At 41.8% G+C, this 24,437-nt stretch overlaps 1 protein-coding gene across 1 annotated transcript in view; it reads left to right on the top strand.

Annotated features, from left to right (window-relative positions):
- The window catches only part of LOC106744872 (angiotensin-converting enzyme-like), a 59,674-nt gene extending 42,101 nt beyond the window's left edge, over nt 1–17,573 (top strand). The window contains exons 11-13 of the mRNA XM_014619986.1: nt 176–319; nt 12,464–12,630; nt 16,498–17,573. Coding sequence (XP_014475472.1) covers nt 176–319; nt 12,464–12,630; nt 16,498–16,646 — 460 coding nt within the window. The 3' untranslated portion in view covers nt 16,647–17,573. The remainder of the gene's footprint in view (nt 1–175; nt 320–12,463; nt 12,631–16,497) is intronic.
- The last annotated feature ends 6,864 nt before the right edge of the window (nt 17,574–24,437 follow it).

Raw genomic sequence — 24,437 nt, 5'->3', positions numbered from 1 at the left:
TGTCAAACATACGTCAAATACGAAAATACGCTCGTTGGTCTGACAATACAGCCGCTAATTTTTTCCGTCGAGATGGACGGCCATTTTTCGAAATTCGCAAGTAATTTTTCTTCACGTAACCGGTGATATAATGACGCGTGATATAAGCTAATTAGCTTTCTCTCATATTTTACAGAAATTTTGTGGCCGGGGTTCTTCAATTCCAATTTTATCGTGCACTGTGCCAAGCGGCGGGACAGCGGGGCAACGTCGACGATCCCAGGAGGCCGCTGCACAAGTGTGACTTCTATAAAAGTCCCGAGGCCGGCAGAATTCTAGGGTGAGTAATAAGTAAATCGAATGAGAAAATCTCCTCGCGTCGTTGATAATCGGGCGAGCAAGAAATCGCCGCGTCATCATTTACGCTACGCGTTGCGCAAAAATCCGTCGCGTATGCCCGCTCGAGAGCGGAAGCGCGGACGTAAAAGCGGTCTTTAAACAATCAATTTTTGATCTACGCGCACTCCAGGTGCTCTCGCAACACACGGGGCGCGTTTCTTACGGCGCGAGGCCGCGATCGATCGCGGCCGAGGCTTCGCCGGAGCCGTTCGCGGCAAAACGGAAAGGTTCGGCGCAAAAAAAACCAACGTTTCGCACCTCGTGCTTGCGGATCGCGTTGTCGCATTTTTACGGTTGAAAAAGCTACACCGCTATTTTGCGCCCATATTTCAACGTCCGGTACGCAACACGGCGCAGGTGTGCAATGGAAGCAGAAAAACGCAAAGTACCGTTTTACTGATAAACGGCGCGTTAAAGAGTCGTAAAGCGCGAGAAAAGCGAGCACAGATACGTAACAGCAATAGCCGAGTGCTACGAGCAACGTAGGTGGATGTTAATTACACGTAATTAAAAGCAAAATGCTGGCACAGGATTTTTATATTCGTATGATGAGCATTTCAAGCGGCGGCGCTCGCCGAAACGTTGGACGTTTCGTTTTAAAGCCGAGCCGGTCGCATTTCGAGAAAGGTTAAATTCAATACGTCTAAATCGGGAAACCAACGCTGTAATCCAGGTTACATGAAAAGTGATCACGGAAAGTGACACAACAACAAGGGAAAGGAAGAGCGGGAGGGAGGAAATCGCTCGACGATACCGCGACTTCATGATCATCTATTGCATTATGCACGGCTCTTTGCCCCCGAAACAATTTTATTCGCGTCTTCCTAAAACACAGGACACGATGACGGAAAGTGTATTTGCAGGATCGGTTTTGCAATTGCATCACTGCACTGAGAAAAGGATTTCTTCAAATTTAATAAATTTTATTGCATCCAAGCAAACAATTTCATCATCGACATGTTCCAAGAAAACTAATGTTCCGATTAATAGGTACGATTGTTAAACTTTTCAACGAACATGTATCTTTATCTTAAATAAAAAATTTGTTTGAAACGAAAGACAATTTTCTTATAAAGAAATTATCTGTTTCGTTTTACATATTTATTGTGACCAAATAATATTTTATTTTTTTATTGGTTAAAAGATATTATTTCAAATAATAGCGTTCTTTCTGTTAAATAATACAATTTTCTTGAATGAGATTGTAAAACTTTTACTGAAACAAATAATATTTCGTATAAGTATATATTGTTTATGTGAAACAAATTTTAGTCTAATAAATAGAAATATTAAATCGAAAGAGACCTTTTTCTCTGTGTGTGCACCAGTTTATTTCATTAGAATTTTGCAGAATCAAACGAAACTTTCAGTCTCCGTCGAAATTCACCAGTTTCGATTCTAAGTATAACCATAACATCACGCCGAAAGCATCTCCGAGTGGGCGCAAAAAGTGGGAATTTCCAAAAGTAGCGACGACCTGTTTTGCTGCCAAAGGTTGTCAATAGTCGTGAAGCCGTTTCTCGCAAGGGAGCCGTTCGTAACTCGTTAACCCAGAAGTCAAACAACCGAAGCCTGGTATCTCGAAATGTCAAGAATTCGCAAAATCCCATAGCGAGGCGGGTCCGCCAACACGATCGATGCCTCATTCCGGATCTTGACATTTTGGTTCCCATTGAGAGATTCAAGGTTAGAATTTATTCGGAGTTAATATATAATGCACATCCGCGACGCGTCGTTTTCGTGCAAAAACCCACGACCTCCCCAAAAGGAGGATGTAAAAAGGTTGTCACGTCTCGTTATATAGTATATTCCACCGATCGGCGCGAATTATTCCGCGAATATATAAACAACGGCTGGGAACATCAATTCCATCGATGTGAAACGGCGCAGGTATAAAAAATTGCGCAACCCGCGCTGATGATCGTAACTTTTGCTCGTCGATTTCAGTTGAGTCATTCAAAAAAATTCAAATCCTACGAGAATTTGTTGTAAATTTGTGCGGCATAATTAAACGCGTCGTCGTTTAATATATGAACGTTTGTGATTAAATTACGCTACATCTGCATTAGGTTGGATCGCTTTATAATCAGCGGATTATTTTAGCGAATTTCGCATCTCCAGTCGATGTCCGTACAGCTTGAATTCCGCATTAACATTGTTGTTGCGCAATTCCGCGATATTCGCGTTTCCATTATGATGCTACCCGCGCGACTATATTTGGAATACGGCTTACTTCGACACGAAATCTCTGCGACGATTTCGACATTCCTAATTGCGCGTCTTCAAATCTCCCGGTCTCGTTTATCTCGGATATCTTCTGAATAATCGCCCGACGATATAGACACGCTAACTACCGACTGCAGCTTGAATTCATTGCGGCGCAATTGTCGGTATCGGGAGAAAGTAATCGATGCCGCGATCTTAAATTAACAGGTTTAATTGTCTCTAAAAATTTATCTTGAATAATTATCCTTGTCGATCTATAGACGGAGAAAAATTAGTATCAATTCAAGACTCATATTCTCATGTATAAGCAAGAATATATAATCTTATATGACGATAAAACTTATACATGAAGAAATTCTATATAGTTGCAGGTATGATAGTTGCAGATATTCTTATTATTCAAGAATAATTTTTATAAATTGAGGTGGAAAAAATATTGGATAGAAAGAACGATATATTTTTAAACTGATATATTATATAATTCTTAGTTTTTTCTATCCAATATTTTCCCTCTCAATTCCAGAAAATTATTTTTGAATAATATGAATACATATTTCGTGGAATTATATAGAATTTCTTCATGTTAGAGTAAGTTTTTTCTTCATTCAAGATTATATTCTTGCTTATATGTGAGAGCTTATATGTGAGAGAATATAGGTCTTGAATTGATATTCATTTCTTTCTCTGCATAGTGTTTCCTCGTGCATTTCGTTAGAGAAATCTTATTCGACATATTTTCACGCATTCTCTCGACTTAAAAACGTTTTACAATTCAGACGTACAGCTTAAATATTTAAGGAAGTTGGAGCGTTTGACCATATATAAGATAAACCTGTAATATGTAATATGTACACGATACAAAATTTCATCGAACTAACAATGCGTAACAGAAATTTCAATAATTTTTTACCTTATCGTTTCGAAGATATTTAATCATATACTCGTATACAAGCATAGAAACTCCAAATTTCTTCTAATTTGATATATTTGTATATGAGATAGAAGTTTAAAAAACTATTATAATATTAAAAACTAATATACAAATATTATAGATAAATTTGTAAATTATTGACAGTTTCGTTTTAAAAATATACAGTGGTGGAAAGTTTATAATTTACCCCTGTAATTAATTCCCTTTGCAGCGACGATCGCGAGCAATCATTTTCAATAGTCTTCCAACACGATTCCAACGATCCGGTTTATCCAGAAAAACTATCGTGCACGTGTCTCGCGCGACTCGCGCCCGGGAACAATAAAAGCTGCCGCTCGTAAACGGATGACCAATCGTTAAATTAAATAAGTGCACGCGATATCATGACGAATGGGATACGCAATAATATCCGAACAACGGGCGAGTCGCCTTGAAAGCATATTGTAGTGCTAAGTGGTCGCCTTTGGGCATCGAAGTCGCGCCTGCGTTTTGCCCGCGGTCTCGCCGGTTCAGCGGTGCGAAAACGCTCGGACGCCAGGATTGCGGTTTTGCGTCGTTGATTACGGGTCGCATTATGCACGCGAGCTCGATCATGATCCGCGCGAATGTTGCGAGATGCGTTCGCCGCGGTAATGACGCTTAGATCGGTATCTCCTCGGCGCAGAGCACGGGCTTTTCACGACGGCGCCCTCATTAACTGAGCTTGAACATTCACGCTAGCACGATAAGTCATAAGCGGATTTTCATCTCGACGACACGCGACCAGTCGTCGTGTATCAAATCCCGTCGGGCGTCTTCTCGTCGCGACCAGAGAAACGAGCGGATCTCCTCGCCGACGAGGAGGCGATCTTCTGGCGGACGTTATCTGGGTCAACGAGAGGGAAATCTTGATTCGGTTCCGCAATTTCGCCGCGAACCCGCCGTTTGTCTCTCTCGACGAGTGCTCGCGTACACAAGTTTTTCTTAACCGAGACGAATATTTCGATAATAATAATCATACACCGTCGGCACTTACGGTCGCTTACGGAGAACGAGGTGCGGGGCTTACCTTGCGGAACGGCGAATGCACGTAATCGGACTGATGTAAAATCCGGGGAAACCGTAGAAACATAAAAGGTAAAACACGGACTTTTATAATCATTGAACGCAAATACCACATCGATATTATATCGATACTTATATAATCCCTCCATCGGTTACGTGATGAAGGTTCTTCTCGCAATAATACGCATGCGTACGTGACTTTTTGTCACGTGCATACTGTAGAATACGCGCGAGAGGGTGGAATTTTAAAACGGAGACCCTACACAATTGTTCCCCACTTGTATTTACGTCCTGTTAAGGCAAACCCACTTAACCTACATCGAAATATAATGCTCGTAGAAATTAGGGCCAGATTTGTAAATTGAACTAGATCCTATTTTGGCCTATTTATACCTAATCAGGCCCTATTTTGTTACGTTATCAATTCACAAGAAAATTCAAATGCGAACTTGGCCGTTTTGTATTAAATTTCTTACTTAACACTATTTTTTTGAGAACTAAAATCAATTGGGTCTTATTTCATTTAAGTCTCTTTAAAACCTCACTTGAAACTACTTCAGGAAGTAGCTAACTAGACCCTAACTGGCTCCTACGAGTCTTGTTAGAGGCATCCTCGTTGGTACCTGCTCAGGACTTAATCATGAAATTTCTATTCAGAATTTACCTTTCTCGACCATATCTACCTATCTTGCTTATCTAGGCCCGACGATGGCAGGTCTATTTTGAGGGCATGCCTACCTAGAGCCGGTACAGACTTGAAGCAGCCCCGATTAATTTCTACCGGGATATTGATTGAGTGGGATACGACTGTGCGAGATAACAGAGTGCAATTTTCGCGTGATCCGATCGGATGACATGCGATTATTTAGGAATTATACGGGAAAATTATAATCAGTCGATCGACTTTTATAACTCGCGAGATGTATCGAGCAATTGAACACCGGCACGCGTCAAGAAGCCGCACGAGCGGCACGATGAAATTGCCGCTATAAAGTAAGGAGACACGCGGTAATCTGGAGATCGTGTTAATTACTGTAAAAGGAGTGAAATAACGCAGGCACTTAGCTGAAACGCCCGGGTTTCTTACACAGTTACGAAATCACGCACGCCGAGACGTTATGTAAAATGACAAAAAGCATCGGACGGTGATTTTTATTAACGCTTGGACGCGCGTATTTCGCCGTGCGTCGCGAAATAATTTATGCTGGAAACGTTCTCGCGCGCGTCTCTCGTTGCGATAAATATATATGCGTGTGTCGCGAGTCTCGAACCCGCGGGCTCGTTTCGCGCGCGTTTACAGGCGTAACGCGAGCGAAGGAACTTTTACAGAGAGAGAGAGAGAGGGAGAGAAACGAGGAAAGTCGCGTGATCCTCTTGGCAAACGGAAGCACGATAAGGATTGTTCCGCGTTCGAAGATGGTCGGGCTCGTATAGATCGATATCTCTTTGGCAAGCGACCAAGTCGCCGGCTTCCTGCAATAAAGCACTTTTCTCAAATATTCCCGATGTGAGATAGGATTTAACTATATAATGCATATATGTGTGTGTGTACAACCAGGCACTAACACAGTATTAAGTTTCACGTTACAGAATTGGGTCAAAATATTCACGCAACCGTGCGCATGCTGCAACGGTCAGTTTCAAACTAATTTCAAGCTGGTGTCTTGCATAAAGTTTATTTGCTATTTTTAGAATATTTTTTTGATTCCGTGGCAAAACTCGTGTATCGATGATGATTATTTTCGATATATCGCTCGTGATCGAGCGGAGAAAATTGTTATTCGTTGTAATTGACGTCGTAATCGTATTAACAATTATGTAAATAACTTTTAAGTGAAATTGTTCCACGAACAAGGAGATCTTTCTTCACGCGGACGTGCGCGTAAAATGAATCCTACGTAACCAGTTGAATCGCGCTTATTATCCGAATTTGTCCATCTTTTTGCCGTCAAAAAATTCCCGCTCGTTATGCCGCATTGCTGATATACGACTTCCATACGACACGCGAGTTTTTTCCCTTTTTCGTTACGTAGCGCATTGCGAACCATCGGAGACACGAAACGGATATCCAGCCGCGGGGTTCGTTCATCGCACGAGGATCGAGATTTTGCGGAACGCGCGGACTTCCTGTAATCGAAGGACGATCTCGACGCTCTCGCTTTACGGCGCGCCGACGACGAAGCCGCTTCGGTTACGAAAGCCCGCGCCTGTACCTACATAAAAATGTGCGTGTGTCACGTAAAGGCGCGTACGGTCACCCCGGTACTACGAGAGAGTCCGCGACGCAGTTACACGACGAAGAAACTCGACGCGCGAGAGCGCGACACACCGTTACACTGTTACGCGTTACACTTCCGTTTTCACTGCGCAAGATTCGAGGGCGTTGCACGTTGCCGGCTCGCAAATCACCGATATAGATATATAGATCCACGGATAAATCCGTCGGCACACGTGCCGCGTTTCCGCAAACACAAGTCAATTAGAACGGCCGAGTGTCAGAAACGAAAGTAGTTTTACAAATCTCGAGGACTGCAAACGAGGGAGAGAGGAGTGAGATGGCAATTCGCTCATTTTTCTAAGCTGATAACAAATAATGAGTCGGTATCCCAACTCACTGGGGACTTTTAATAATAATAAATAATCTATCGCAGTTTGACTTCAATCTGCCAACGACAGTAGATGATATATTTTGGATAAATAATTTTGTGGTATTTCTTCATAAAGAATTCACGCGTCGCGATGTTCTATTTTTCTAGTATATTTAGAATCCACTATTCATAAACAGTTTTACAAGAAGCATCGTTCTTCTCATTATTATTTAATTGGCGATTTTTAATTAACGAACTTAAAGTGTGTCTCGCGTATCGGAGATAGAATTAAGATTCAACGTCGTGAAAATTAATGAAAAGATAAGACTTCGTTGGTTGTTCGCGTCGTATTTATATCACGTTCGTTAATATCACCCGCTCTCGCGTCGATCCGCCGAGTCGTGGAAGAAACACACGATATAGCGGCTGACTTATTCATTCGCCAACCACCGATGCTGTGATTTAAACGAATGCAAATCGATACTTCGTCCTTGGATGCCACGGACGACCGCGCGGAGGATCGGAAAGGAATCGTTTGAAAGTCCTGCCTCGATCGCAAAACGGCGGGGAAGTTTTGCGGTATACTGTACGACATTTACGCCTCGAATGTAATTGAATGTAACCGCCGCGTAATAGCTACTCCCTCGAAGTCTCGAACACATGAGATCGCGACCGATATCGCGAGAAAATCCAAAGCCCACGATTTAAATCGCCAATGCCGGGGAGTGCAATCACATTCGTTTTAATTCACCGATTACGTGCCGTCCGTGTCGTCACTCGCAGCAATTCAACGTCTTGGTGTACTCTTTACGCTGCTTTCACCGTCCGATAATTTATCGTTTCTCGTCAAACACTAAAATTCCTTACTATTTCGAGTCACAATCGTCGAACAGTTTATTTATTAGCATATTACCGCCGGCGGAATTCTTCTCGGCGTGGTCCATCAAAACTTCAAGTCAAACTTACTTTCTCCCCAAGACGAGATTATAAAATGTATAATGAAGAGAGCAATATGAACTCTCCTATGTAAAATTTTACAGCGTGGAAACACCATTTTTTTTTTTCAACAAACTTGTTTACATTTTATAAGAACACGATACACTTCCTCGCGTCTCTCTTCCTATACTGTCGAGAAACATTGTAATTCAAGAAGATGTTGGTCTCCACGACACTCGGTGAGAAGATCGTAGTCACGGCGGCGGTGATTTGAAAATCTGTCAGTGCTGCGGAAGATGCAGATAATGGAGAATTTTACATAAGTCTCATCTGCCTCGCACACCTGAATTGACATTCGTCGCAAGCTCACCTCTCTTTAATGCGCTCGCTTTAGTTTTACTATAAATCTGAAGCACTCTCGTCGGCCGATGATCCGGCCGCCGAAACATTCGTGCGCTCGCAGCATCTCTCACATTGCGAAATGCATCGCTCGGCAGGAAAGTACCGATTTCGCCTACGTGGCCGACGTGCCGAACGCCGGAAATTATGTGATCGATATAAATTACGGCCAGAGAAACGGAGGAGGAGAGCAAGACGGCGGGAGATCGAAGAGAGCGAGAGATCAGGCCCCTTGGGCACGCCGAATTTTTTCACCAATCGAACCGTTTCCCACGAATGGAGCGGCGGGTGCAATGAAGCTGTCTCTTGCTCCCGAGGTCTCTCGAAGGAACCGGAAGCTCTCACGACGGGATTGATTTCAGCGTGAAATCTCGAACTCACGACGTAAAAAATTCCCTCGTATCTCCTAACGCCGGCGTCGCGATAACGGACATGATATGCGTTATCCGTCGGACGCAATTCCTGACAACGCGAAATTGCCGCGGCTGCACAATAGACTCTCGTGACGTAACTGATACACGATCCTGAAACTATTGTGATTGTATAAGTGTGTGCTATACATATATATGTATATATATATGTATATATTACCGAGATTGATCTCTTTCGCTCGACCTAGTTTTGCGAGTAATATTGAGTATATAAAAATAGCTTCTATTGAGCCTGGAGAAATTGATGAATTAATCAAACGATCAAATAAAAATAGATCTTTCACTTTTCTTAGTCATCCTCGTATATCATCTGTTTGTTGGTTCATTTATGTTAATCGTAAATATTGTATTATATCTTATTGGTATTTATGTGTTACACATAATTATGCATTAATCATCGATTTGACTCTGTGCAAATAGAGAAACGTATAAAATAATACATTCATCGATCAGTCGCATAAACTACGTAATCCAGCACAAGGAACAAACGAATACAGGAACACAAATGCAAATCGAGCAGTAAATTGTAGTACGTAGTTAGCAAAAGATCTGCGAGCGGATACATTTTATATACTCGCAAAACGTTCCCAAGCGAGGCCCGTCGAAGTTAAAAGCCTGTTAATCCACTTAGCAAGCGTTACGCTATAACGTCGTCGCGATCCGGCGATTATGCATAAAGGAAAAGTTGCGAGAGTTCACCGTTGATCCAGCCATCGATTTGAGAGGCCGATCAGCGCGGGATACTGCCACTGTTGCATAATCAGCGCGTCTAAGCAGCCACCTCGTTGGCATCGTGCACTAGTTCTCAGACCGTAGCATCGCCTTTAAAGCCGTTTAATCTTGGATCGTACGACTTTACGGGCGCGGACGACGATCATCGATCGTCGACGGTGTCGACGACCTAATCGGAACTCATTTGCAATCAATTTTCCCCGCCGTTAAGGTACATTGTATCTCGCTTCTCTAATTAAATTCGTGCGTTAATTAATCTCGGAGCGCGGCGAGACGAATAGCAAACGGAGAGATAGCTAGAGGAGGAAAGGGGAAGAGAGAGAGAGAGAGAGAAAAGAAGAAACGTTAGTATGGATTTTTATGACTTTCTTTATTTTGGAAGGTCACATTCTCATGTTCTGCGGATTAATTTGCGACATTCCAGATTTCGAAGTCGTATTCCCTATAAAAATAATTAAGATTAAAATGTTGGACGCATTCACAGTAAAAAGATAAAATGTTAATTTTACCATTTTAATATATTTCAGGAAGTCCATTCTAAATTTTAAGTCAAAATACCTCACTCGTCTTGTGTTACTTGTTCACAAATTGAAAAATGTGCTTATCACATGATGGGATTCAAAAACTTTGGATTTTGAGTCATATATTTTACGTATCATAACACTGTTATGCTTTAGCTACATGTATTTCGTTTTGCCCAAGTTGTAAGATAATAACCGTTATTGCGGATAAAATTAACATTTTTTTTAATCAACACTGAAGTATAAAATGTCTCAACACTTATACACTAATATTGATTTAACGCAAAATATGGAGATAATAAACACAATATGTTAAATCGATTAAGCAATTAAATTGAAACAACTCGAAATAATATTTCATTTATAAGTGATACACAAAAATGTTAAGTTATTAAATTGACACGGATATAACATAAAATATCACGAAAATTATAACATATCATCTGTATGTTAATTTTACATTGAAGTAATAATCAGACGTTGGTAACAAGGAACGTTGGTAACACAAGAAAGTTTAAACATTTGCACGTAAGATTTTTTATCGTGTATATCTAAAGAAGTTCATCTATTTCTATAATATATCATATTATAAGAAAAAAATATAAAATTGTAAAGAGCGAGATCAAAATGGTTGCCAGAAGTTTGCAGAATGTATTTTCATGTGTCGTGAGAAGAAAAAAAACTACTTCAGGAAATTACATACTTTTATGTCCCGGAATGGCAAATAGGCGAGAGCGCAAAGTGGCTCATGAAAGAAAAGGTGAAATGAAGTGAAATATCATAAGCATGAGATAATAACGTAGCTATGTCAATTAAGCCGCTCGTACTCGTGAGTATCTCCGCGATACTTCATCGTCGACGTAAACACTTCGTAGAATTTCAAACGGACGGCGCGCGGCGTAATAAATACCGCGGCGGCATTCTGCTGTCATAACGCCCGAGATATATCGCTGCTGCAGATTGAAATCGCGATGGAAACGGTTTGCCGAAGAAACCGATTACGGGGTGTCGAAGAGCACGAGTACATCGCGGAGTACGAGCTACACGGCTAACGCAAAGATTGCTAAAGATAGTCGATCCGAAGCCGCGGAATCGGCTTAGGTGCACCTTATAAAATTGCACGCTATTGCATCTCCCATTATGCACCGCGCGTTGTCCTTACACCAACGCCTCGACCCTCGCATAGCTGGAGTTCTCTCTCGCGTTCCTGGCGCGTTCGCGTTTCCGCGCGAGGAACGCTTCCAATGACGACGGCGACGTCGAGCCGTAAATAGCTCGTGGCGACGTTCGCGCGTTACTGAATAACACCTGCGAATCGTCGCAGATTATCCTTTATGTAATCGTCTCGCTGGATCATGCACAGAGCGAGATCTTTTACCCGACGGCGCGATCCATGCATACCCTTCGCCTAACTGCACTGCAAATGTGACAGCTTCCGCTGGAAAAAAGTAAAATGTCTGTAACGCACGTTCTTGCGGGTTTTCTCCGTTTCCATTCGGTGATAGTTTCACTTTCGTCGTAATCATTTCACTCGAAATACTTTCGGTAAAAGGGACGGCTTCGAAAGGCGACTTTGGTCTTTGCGATTTGTCAATTATACTGATTTGAAGCTTGAGAGAAGAGAAATTTCTGATCCTTATCTTTAATCAGAAATTCTGTTCCCTTAAACCAAAACGCGTTCGGTCCGTTCACTGTCTAATAAATTCAACGAAATTGTTTTCTTCCGTGGGCAATTGAAAAATCGCAAAGGCTGGAGTCGCCTTTCGAAGTCGTCCGGTTCCTTTCGGTAGATTCAACTAAACTTTATCTTTCGTGTAATTGCGTTTAAATAGTGTTTCTTGCTAAAAACAAATCTCAAATTAACAGATTAAATAAAGCTCTGTTAAAATTTAAACTTGCCGGTATCGTGAAGAGCCAAGCACAGTAGACGCAGTGGAATAATAAAACAATGCAATGATGTCTCCCCTCTTAAACATCATCAGTGCAAATAATGTAACACACATTATGTTAAATTGTATAACACCCAATAAAGTTATTCTTATTGTTATTATTATTGCACTACATCTATACTGTGCCTGGCTCTTCATAACTCAGTGCTAACAAATTTAAACAAATCTCACGTTTTTCCTCCCGGTGACATAATTTTTGGCACGAAATTTCGGTGAGTTCGAAATCTCAATGGATCGATATTAACAACGATATTTAATCACCGAATATTCGAGCGATTCGCAGAGATAATCTGTACGAGCGAATTACTGCACGTGTTTCTATTCATAGGAACCTGATGCAGAGAGGCTCGTCCATTCCGTGGCAGGAGACGCTCCGAGAAGCCACCAACGAGTTCAGACTGGACGGGTCCGCTCTTCGGGAGTACTTCCGGCCGCTGGAGGATTGGCTGAGGACGGAGAATTTGCGGACGGGCGAAGTCGTCGGCTGGTCTTACGGCAAGTAGAAACACCGCACGTTGCCACGCTAACGTGAATAATTTACATTCGATCATTGCGACACCCTCGTCTCGCGATTTATGGCTATATACGCTGCGCGCGTTACGCTCGCTTTTAGTTAAGCATAATTATCACAAAGCCGTGGATCGATTCACGTGATGTACGTAGAACGTACCGTCGTAGTGCGCAGTGCCTTTCGACGTAACCTGCTACAAATTATGCAATTTCCTACCGTAACAGATTGAAGGTTGCAGTTCCCACGTGCTACTTACCAGCGAGCGCTACGAATGTTCATTGTGTGACGCCACCCCGCTGAATTACGATCTGCCATGCGCGGACGAAATTATTGAGATTAACGGTTTGCACCTAGCGGCGGGCATACATCTTGCCAAATTCTTAACGCCGGTATTCTTAACGCGCGCGTGCTAACGTTATATAAAAACGGTTGCATGCAGAAAAGAGCGACTGGGACGTCTACAGGCGTATCTATGCAGGAGCAATGCGCTCATCCTATAAATTATGTCGGCGCGTTTCGAAACTATAACGGAGCTTCGAGCGCGCGCGGGATCAAGTTATAAATTCCCTATAAAGCGAGAAAACGTTAAGTGCAATAAATTAGGAGATGTCGACATCGTCTAGAGCAGCACGAGGGCACGACGAGACCGGGGGCCCTCGTTGAAAACTCGAAGTCCGAACCAGAAGCGAGGCTCAATGAAAACGACGTTAGGCGCCGCGAAGAATTCGCCTGAGAAGAAATTCCGCGATATCCGCGTGGAAACGGAGGACGGGAGATCACGCGAATGCGAGCAATGCGAGCCGTTCGAGCGCTTTCTTGCCTATCGTGACAATATTTCTCTTCTCGATGCCGCGTTAGCAAACGCTCTCGCGCGCTGTTTCCGCGATAAAACGCAAAGACGGCATGGCCGATTGTAAAGTTTAAGTCCAGTCCCCCGTCGAGGAGATTGGAAAATTACGAAAAGAGTACGGAACGAGGAAAGACGGCTGGAAGAAGAGGGCCAGGAGAGGATAAACGTCTGGAAGTGGCCAGAGGGGAGAAAGAGAACGCGCGATAATGTGAGACACGCTCAACAACCGTACTCTCGTTCTCCATCGCCGTAAAAGCCCACCGATGCATCTGTTCGTACTTACACGAAGGGACGTCGAGATTCTCGTTCTGCACACGCACGCTGACATTAGACACGCTCTCGAACGTGTGAGAGCGAATATCGCGTTCACGCGTCCAATCGCGGGCTAATACGCGTGATCGGACTGGGCCCCAGACTCGATCCGATCGACAAACTACCTGAGATTACGTGTGCATGCGTAATATTACGTAATAGGATCGCTTGTCGCGATTAATGCAGTTGCAACCGATTTCTTTCGACAGATGGTTTATTGCGGATTCAGTGAGAGACATCGTGCATCCTGTCGTGAAATAAATGATATTGGCTGGCAGGAAATTCCATCCAGTCAATTTAATTCACATTTCCCGTATAAAAAATTTTCCGGGATCTGATTGGAATCTATTCCAATTTCCCAGAAAAAATGATGGATTCTGGATTGGGAAATCTGTGAAAGCTCGGATTAGAGCGGTGATGTTTCAAAAATGCGGTTGTAAGTGAGAAACCCAGAGAGATTCTATTTGCTCTTCCTTTTCGTTTTCAACATTTTCTAAAGTTATCTTATATTTGGGATAAGAATGGGATTCCTAATTAGTATCGCGATATGTTCACTTATATGTTATATCTTTGAGAAGAAATGTTAGCTTCAGTGTTATGCATTCTCTGCCATGCAGTAAAGGAAATGAAAATTATGAGATGGAAAAAGGGATTAGTCATGGTAAGAATATGCGCCATATTTCAGCCTGCAAGTGAAAAGATGTAACGTAATGTTAGAGAGTGGCTTTGAATAACCGATTTATATTGCAGAAATTCGTTTTACTTGATTGCAACGATTATGCAGGCAACGTTAGTATCGCTGGCTTAACTTGCATTCATATACGCATAGCAGTGCGGCACTTGTTATGTAATCCTTACATACATGTTTTCGTCAATATTTTTAATCAAAACAGCCGAGGGAGAAAATACAGGAAATGATGCGTAAACCTACGATTATTCCGGCAGGCGAACATTCAGCTCGTACGACAAACGAGAGGCGAGCTCCCTTCGCAAAAACGACTCCAATGGAAAGAGCAGATGTACGGGACTCTCGTACGTAACAGCACGATAAAAAGAAATCACGGAACGCGGTCATATAATTTCACTTTCAGTCGATCTTCGTTCTCTTTTTGCTCGCGGCCCCTTTAGTCCTAAGTGGCCACATAAAACACGCCGACATATAAACAGCACGAAATTTAAATATTTTACTAGGTCACTGCCATTAAACATTTTTCTGGTGAAATGAAACGTTTGAAAATATTTGTATGTATAAAGTTAAAGTTAAATAAGGAGACATATCGTTTCTTAGATTCGTATTAATAGTGGTCACATGAAATTCGTCTCACGTGAAATATTCAGATTTCAATTCAAAATTAAATCTTCAGTTAGATTTCAGTTAGATGTTAGATCTTCAGTTGAATCGTAAGATATATTTGACACATCTGTGTTGAAACGCTATTCCACTGAAAAATTCATATCCAACTCTAAATTGAAGTTCTAAGTAGGGGGAATCGGGGTTAATCGGCTAATGGGATTAATTGATTATTCCTGTTATTTTCTGACCGATTACACAATCGAGCAAATAGAGATTTCAAACATATCAAAGATGGTTATGAAATCCCTACTTGCTAGATTCTGCAATATGTTAGAAAATAACAGAAATAATCAATTAGCCAATTTACTTCTTTAGCCAACTAGCCTCGGTCTCCTCTATCCCATCTGAAACAAGTTTCAAGTAACAGCTATTAATACGGGCCTTAGTCATCTCGTCAATAGCTGCTCTTATGATTCGCTACGTTGCTACAAAAAAGTTTAGCGATAAATGATCCAGAGAAAGAATGATTCACGCGAATGTGAAAAAATCGATCTTTTTTGCAATACGTCGCTAATTGCCTTATCGTATTTCACTCGGCAAGCTTAGCACTGTCAAGCACTTTTTCCTGTTGAGACGCAATCATGAGTACCATCGCTATTCCCTCGGGCATGCACAGAGTCACGGCGTGTGAATGAAGCAAAAAATCACGCCGATACGTTACTCGAACTGGGTGAAGTAATGCTCATTGTGCGCGATGGCAGATAACGTGTAACGTGTTACTACTAAATAGCATATAACGTTCCCATCTCACAGCCGTGTGGCCACGGTGGCCACGTGATGGAAATTAAACGTGCACGCAAGAAACCTATCCGGGGAGACCGGTACAAGCCCTTTTAATACGCGAGCGAGTCGAGCGGAACGATACAGGCGTTGTCCGTTGACGAAGTAACGCCGACGAATTTGACGAACATCCGCAAAGCCGGAGAAACAAAAGTCACGAAAGGAAAGGGAGAGACCGGAGTGCGCGCTCCGGTTCCCTTTACTCGCCGTGGTTCTCTTTTTGCTCCTGTCGATCTCGATTACGGGATTTTAGAGCGGCTCGCGCAGCCTCTCCTTCGCCCTCCAGCGAATGATCGCTCGATCGCCATAGCGCGCTCTCTTTGGTCATTGAAAGAATATCACGACCGGCGATTAGGTATAGTTTTCCTAATCATTTATCAAGCGTCACGCAGAAAAACGGACGGTTTTGATTAATCGATTACGACACGTGAGGAAAGAATGCGCTCGAGCACAAGCGTCTCGTTGTGTTCGAGAGGAATCGCTTGTAACAACCGCGGCGAATCCGGGAGTGCGAGATGCGTTTATGTAATTTGTGATCACATTAATCTGTTGCAGATGGAGATTTCTGCAAGAGAAGCATAGAAACCGCGGGCTTGCAGGTCTACGGGAGCGGCTTCTACAGTGGCGCGACGTCGATCCACGCGTTTTGTGTCGCGACAGGTGTCCTCGCGATGACCCTTTGGATCGTCTCGATGTTCTATTGAGCGCGATTACTTAGAGAAGTGATCGATAGGCCGTCGAAAACACCATCGAAAATCGATGTAACGACGCGTCCCGTCGCGAAAACGCGCGGAAACGTGCGTCTCGCTCTCCCTGCGACGCGCTCGACGAGAAGCTCGTTAACGTTAATCTGCCAGAATATGCCAAATCGCAATCGTATTCCTACGGGATCGTAATGTCGTCGAGTAAAAAAATAGTCAGACCGTCTATTCAAGTACGCATACATGAAAAAAGAAAAAAATCGAATCAATGAAATTTTCGACAGCACGCGTAATTGAAGCGGGTCTTCTTGATTCAACGCCGGTATCGTTGAAACTATTAAATTAAACATTGAACTAATATTTTAATTATTTTTCTTATTTATATTTCAAATTATTATTTAATTATTGGAATAATACGTAATGTAGTAATTTTAACGATATTTGCCGTTGGCTCGAACAGATTTAATCGCGCGGTGGTTTTTGGAAATCTTATTGATTCGACAGATTTTTTTTCCCCCATATAGTCACAGAACGGTTGGTAACGAAATGACGATCGTTACCGCCGCAACGAGTACGCTAAAGTGCACCCTTGCGTAGTGCGAGCCGCACATTTCGCGCGATGTGAAGGTGTATGTACGTATCCCGCCTCGACTATACGCACTGTTAATTTAATGTGTATCCACGAAATACAATAGACGTAGAGAGACGTTTACGATTAAGATTAATTACGATTATTTACATGAAGTATCTGTATAAAAATATGTTGTATGTTTCGCGTGAATGTGTAAGCGCGTACAAATCATTTTATACACACTCAGAGACAGGCAGTTCACACATATATTTGCGTATTATATACATGTAATTCACATTCTGCGATTATTAACTCTTTACCATTGGTGTACGAAATAAACTTAACGCCTTTGTTGTAAACACGCCTGAATTCTCCCTGAAATGCTCACCGAAGCGCTGCGCGACATTCCGCGCGCAATAATTACAGTCTTTCTCCTGGCGTCCGACGCCAATGGTCCAACGCCTTTAACGGGGTTACAAAATCGAGTCTCATTATCGTCACGCATTCGATAATGCAACATTTTCAGTAGTAGCTAACGCGAGCAACGCGAGCTCTTTTTTTCCCTTTACCTTTCATTTTTCTATTGTCCCGCGGCTATCGCACAAAAGGGAACTCGTTAACCGGAAATCTCCTTTAAACTTTCGTGACCAGCTCGGTGGAGATTTTATTCGGTGGTAAAGAGATCCCTCAATGGAACGCGCAAAAGTTATTTGACGACAAAAGCCGCGGGGACGACTCCCTTATCTTGCGTAATTGAAAGCGAAATCGTACCAAGTGAAATCGCACTTTTGCTGTCAAATCACTGGCGATCTCAATCGAGGCCCGTTTTATCCCCCTAGCTATTTTATTGCATCTTTTACCACGGGGATCGCGTTAGGTCGCTCGTATTCTTTTTAACGACCATTCGTATCGTGCTTTTCCCATTCGCCTCGACATATCAGCAGCTCGTCAATGTGCTTCCAATGATCCCCGATATCGTTTCGCTTCGTCAATTTACAAATAAGACGAAGATATGTGATGAGAGGTATGTAACTGCTCAAAATTCATCACTTAACTATATCTTCATCTGGTAAGTTATTATAGCGTATATCTCCAGATATTGATTACAAATTTTAGTGAAATTAAATATTAAAGAAAAAGAACTTGTTATTTGTGGGCCATCAAAATTTTCTCGATCAAAAGATTGGTTTTAAGCCTTGAAAGGCTGATTCTCCGCGTACGATTGCCGATTGAAGAAACGAACGTACGTTTGGTACACGGCTGAACGTGTATCTTCCCACAAACAATATTAACTATATTAATATTCAAAATGGCATTACGACATCCGCGCTTTGGCTCGTACTGACTAAAATCAATTTTTCTTCTTTGATAAAACCAGACACAGCCATTATTTAATACTATCAAATATTAAAGTTATACTAATTAGCACACAATTATGCATAATAAATTTAGAAAAAAGGTTCTATCGTCGTAACTTAAGCACCCAATTGCACGTGATTTTGATTAAATTGAAATTTGCGACATAAACGAACAAACGTCCTGTGTGTATCTTCGCAGGTATATTCGTCGTGGATTATAAACGTAACATTTTAATGCCGCGCATTAATCATCGTACAAACAATAGACTATACGTTCCTGCTAAACCCACTAATTTCACGAACTCTCTAATCCGATTTTTCATCGCGACTTGCGCGTAGGACGACAGCTTTCGCGGGCTGTGACAAGAGGTGCCATTATTGTTTCCAAAGGCACGCCACTGAAACGTAATTGCACAAAGGCGGCTTGTCCAGAAACTGGTCCGCCCGTCTTGCGTAACGAGAAGACGCGGAAATTGACTGGCCGAGGAAAGAAATGCCTTGCATCATCGAACGTGCAACATGGCATTTCATCGCGCGCGCGGCCGGAAATATTTTTGATCTTATCACTTTTCGGCGATATAACGCACACACCTCACGCATATACTTGCTAAAATGAAAGCGGAATGCTTAATTTTAATGCCGATCGCGTACATGATCTTGCCTAACCGTAAACTTGACAATGCAATTTATACGGTATATCTTTCTTCATCGTTGCCTGGATTTTCAATGTTTCATTTATTGTTAAATCGTGTACTCTTTAGTTCGTAGAAAATTCGTGTAAATTATATTCGCATAACTTTCACGAGGCAGGGGGTAATTATCACAATACTTTTGTCACGAATCGCTAGCTTCTCTTAGTTTCCTCTCATATTTTTATACATATTTCGTTCTCTATTATATATACCTTAAATGCACATATATATTTAATACTTTTTATTATAATATCATTTTTAAATGTATCTTCTCAGTTTTTGCGGAAATAATAAATAATTGATAATATTATGTTCTCCGCCTTAACGAATCAATCTCCCAATCTGAGTCGAAAGGTTCGTTGCGCATTGAAGCGTAAGATTATTTTCGTATCGTTGACATGTCGAGGACGGATTTCGCGACAGTCGATTAAGTTTTCGAGAGAGCAGGCGATGTGGCGTGCAATAATTCCTCCCTTGCATAATTGTGAAATAATTCACGCTGGGAGCCATTATGCTTCCTGTCGAGAAGATATGCGATTCCATTAGCCACAACAACGCGTATCGATCTGTGGTTTTAATTCAGCACAACCGTTTTAACTCCCGCTGAGATAGACCCGAATACAAAAATCTACCGGTCATGAAGAAAGAAAAAGAGGAAAAAAAGAAATACCTGATCTATCTCGTTATGCAATTGTACGCCGTCTTGTGATTAAACGTCGTCGCGTCGTTCCAGGACTTCATCCTATGAATATTTTGAGATTCTTACTCAACATTGAGCAAGATATTGTTGCGCGATGTATACCAATCGTTATCTCGGTAGCGTCATGCTCAAAAAGGTGATTCGTATGCGCATGCCTGATGCTGTTTTATGCGCCGGTATTAATTTGGAAATGAGAAATCGAGTTGATTGTAGGAATACATAACGTTAGTCGACGACATAGGCGCCAGTTCCCAAGATACACTTAAACCCGTAAAATCGTACTTCAACCTTTCCCTCGATCCCCTTCTTTTTGGCATTTGATAAAGAAACAAATAAGAAAAAGCATTGTGATTACGATAAGACGTAGGTAACGCTATTAGTAACAAGATTATTTCACTAATTACAAATATTAACACTAGAACCGTGATAATTTTTCCTCTTTTTTGTAATTTTTTAAACTTTATGTTATTGTTTAATTATTTTATGACAAAGAAGACTTCCTAATGATAAAAGTCCAAAGAAATGGGGAGAAATAATATACAAGTAGGTAAAAAATGACCCAGCCGCGGTTCTAGTGCCAATATAAACGTTTCGCGGGCAAAGATTGATTATTATATGTATATAGCACAAATATTTTTTTTATTAATTGGATTATTATATGTATATAGCACAAATATTTTTTTTATTAATTGGAACAAAATCATGATTCTAGGTGTTGAATTAGTAAAGTTTCACCATTTTAACTATTTATTTCTATAAGAATATAACGTTGAAAAAATATTCATTAATTGTGTTATTTAAAATTCATATTCTTTGTTTTTGTGTAATAACGCATGTGATCGTATAATGAAGTTTATAATGCTAGTTTGTAATACTAGCAGCGGGTGAAGGACGACTCTGACGAAAGAGATCTCTGTCCTTTCGGCAACATCAGAATTAAGCAGCACTGATGGATGATATTGATGAGAAAGGTTTCAGGGGCCGAACATAAACCGCTCGAAGTGGAAACCGGCCGAAGATAGCCGGATGGATGGACGACCGAACAGTCGACGCCCATGGAGACGGTTTGGCGATCTGCCCCAAAACTGGTCCGACGACTTGCGTAATCGGAAGACCGGGAAGTCGTGCCATACCTTTCCGCGAAACGTCTGCGAGGCTCACAATGAGAGGCCAACCGACTGGACGGCCGCTCTCGTCCACTTTCACCGTCGCGCGCGCGTACAGTTTCACGGCGATTTTAGTCGGCGCGCCGCGACCATCGAGTATCGGCAATCAACCAAAATCGCGAAAGAGAGAGAGAGAGAGAAAGGGAAAGAGAGAAAGAAGGAGAGGGACGAGCAATTTCGCCGGTCGGCAGGCCGGAATCGGATGTAATCGTTTTAATTGAAGCTCTGGAAAGAAGCGGCCGCTCACGATCCGACATCATACTCGACGAAATCGTCCGTTTCGAAATTGTGCGTGAAAGCGATGCCGAAAGCAGATCGCAGCCCCCCCCCCCAAGCCTTCTCTGCCTGCTTTTGCCAATACGACGGCATTGATACAAGTGCATATCTTATAGATCACGAGAAGAAAAAAAGTCGACCCTCGTACATTGCGCTAATTTTTTTTCTTTCTCACCACGTTACTCGCGTGGTCGAGCGTTGAGCAATTCCGAAGTAGATGTTGAATCGGAGAATCGCGATGCGTTACGTCACGCGTATCGAGCATATGAAATTATACATGCAACGCGTTCGTAAGATAGATGATGCGAGATGGACCAGTGTATTGAAAGAGATCGATCACGTGTACTTATTGGCACGCCCGCAACGATTTCGTCGTTGTCCTCGACGACGTCGTCGTCGTCGTCGATAATCTGTTTCGAAACTATCGGTGAAAGTGATTCTCTCAACGAGATTAAGTGATAAATATAAATTAAAAGATACTAAAGTCTAATTCTCGAACAGGCGTCGCGCCAGCGTCGTCAAATACTGATTTAACCGGTCGATACATCTGAAAATCGTCTTGAGTTTCGACCACATTAGACACCTAGCGTGATTTATCACCGTGTTTACTAGCAAATATAATAAAAGACCGGTCGAAGGTATTTCGCATTCTCAGAACGGTATCACGCGTACGAAATCAGAGCTAAATCGGCAATGATGAACTTTAAAGGCGCGAATTGCAAATCGTTTTGACACGGTCGAAGTATGCTCTACTTAGGAAAATATTGTAGTTATAGTTAACGGCGTGACAAGTAGCGAAAAGAGGTACGAGAAGGAGGTTTTCTGCCTTTTGAAAGGCGTGCTTTTGAGAAACCAGCCGCACCGAGATCGTTATGGCGATCGTAAAGACTATTACGTCTGCGAAATAAACTCGGGGTCAACGATATCCCGGAATAATATCTGCCATTACTCGCTGGTAATGAGGGTAATTATGATTAGTGTTGTTCTCCGGCGAAACAATGCTCGTTTTACGCAATGCGAGACGTAGAGCGGTACCAATGTCACTGCCTCGCGCGATTAGGTCGCCGATTTATGCAACGAGTCACGGCAGTTTGATATGATGCAGAAAGCACGCTCAATCGTGGACCAATTCAGTGTGTAATCGTTTTCTTTTCCTTTGACCATATTAAATATTACTATAATATTTGATCCCTTTGTGCTTATCAATTTCTCTCAATAATTGCTCAAAACCATTTTATTCATTCTTTAAATCATGTTATAATTGTGATTATTTTGTGTAAACTAAGCTGATGATTTATAGAACTGATATAATTAGTGATAAACTAATTAAAATAGAGTTTTCGTAGTATGCGTGTTGCCATATAATTAAAACGAACAATTTAAAACAGAATAAAGTGAGTAAAAATATTTTTCGTAACATGATATTAAAGTCAATAATTATTTACTAACGTACTGTTGATTCACTAATTGTGTTTGCTCCTCCTGGCCTTTCTAATTCTTTCCTTGGTATTACCAATGAAGAAGCTTTCTTCATTTAATTTTAAAGCGGATGAAGTTACGTGTTTGCAGTCCTGAGAGTTTTCCAGATTTTTTTTTTCCGGCCAGTGACTCGCTGGACATTCATTAGCAGTCTCATTATACGAAGAAATTTCTACTTGTCTGAATAAAACAAAGATGGTTGGAAAAGAAGAAAGTCGTGCTTAACATATTCGAATTACGAAACGGGAGCGCGAGATCGCGCTTCAAATATATGTTTACCGTCGAAAACCGTCGAGCGCTTTCACGAGAAACGGATTTTCTTCCCGTTCGAAGATTTATGACGGGGTCGCGTAAAAATACCGCTACAAGCGATTATCGTATCATGTATTCCTGTGCGATATTAATTATCGCGCGTCTCGAAGCGAACGCGTCGAATTATTAACACGGCAATTTACTTTCGAGGGACCAAAGCTTGAGATTCTCCTACGTATTCTCTTTTACGTAAAAATATCTCTCGGTATTTATTTATTTGCAATTATTATTTTTATCACATCCGGTATATGAAGTCAAATCGATGTTGCACAATAATTTACACAAGTGTCGAAAATAAAGTTATTTTATCGTTTTTTGACACATTCAAACATCGCGAGAATAACTGGCTATAGTTATGCAAGAATGATTCAATCCACATAGAGTACGTTTCGAGAAAAATAACGATGAAAATTTGATACATGATTTGAAAAGTTCAAATAGCATTTCTTCACAGCCGTTCAAGGAATCAAGCATGGTTTATTTTCTCTTTTTTAAGAGTTCATTGACAAGCCTAACTTGGAAACAAAAAAAAAGTAGGTAAAAAGAGGCAACTAGTAAGAAATGACACAATCAGTAGAAAGTAAAAACAACCGTCAATAATTAATTTTAGACGCTCATAAGGCTTGGATCTTTCTGTTTTATGTAGAAAGACGTATGGACGACTGCCCATTGGTAACAAAATCTCAAAGATCTCAAAGAGAATTTTATGGGTTGGATCCTTCTTACATAACTATGGCCAATTCAATTCTACGAACACAACGTTGCGAGACGTTAAATCGTATTTATCGTCAAGCTGCTGTAATCGATTTTTTTCTATTCGACTTACGGCTCGCGCAGCAAGTTTGATGACGCGTTGTAAGCACAGTTAGCGACATTGCGTCACACCGACGACGTCTCGGCGAAGCGTGTTATAATTTTATAGTTTCGCGCTGGACTCTCCAATGTTAGACGCTTTCGCGCGGCGAGCAGACGAAATTTCTGTAACTCTACTGCTTTCTATTTTCCGTGTCCAAACCGCGCGCGTCTCGTAACGTATGACGCATGAATTGAACGTTCACCGAGCCGATGTTCAGCCGGGGACATTAAACAACGCGACACATTAGCGTAACCGTTACGCAACTCGTTGTTCCGCGTTCAGTTCTACCTTCTATCGATTTGCAATCGAAATCTCGCCAAGACGGCCTCCGCCGCGCGGATACAGAATTGCACAAATCCGTCGAGGCGAATACTGATATCTCTC

The sequence above is a fragment of the Dinoponera quadriceps genome, unplaced genomic scaffold (assembly GCF_001313825.1).
Source record: "Dinoponera quadriceps isolate SergipeBrazil2010 unplaced genomic scaffold, ASM131382v1 scaffold1308, whole genome shotgun sequence".
Taxonomy (NCBI): Eukaryota; Metazoa; Arthropoda; class Insecta; order Hymenoptera; family Formicidae; genus Dinoponera; species Dinoponera quadriceps.
Note: the sequence above shows the minus strand (reverse complement) of the source record. Positions and strands in the feature narration are given on the sequence as shown.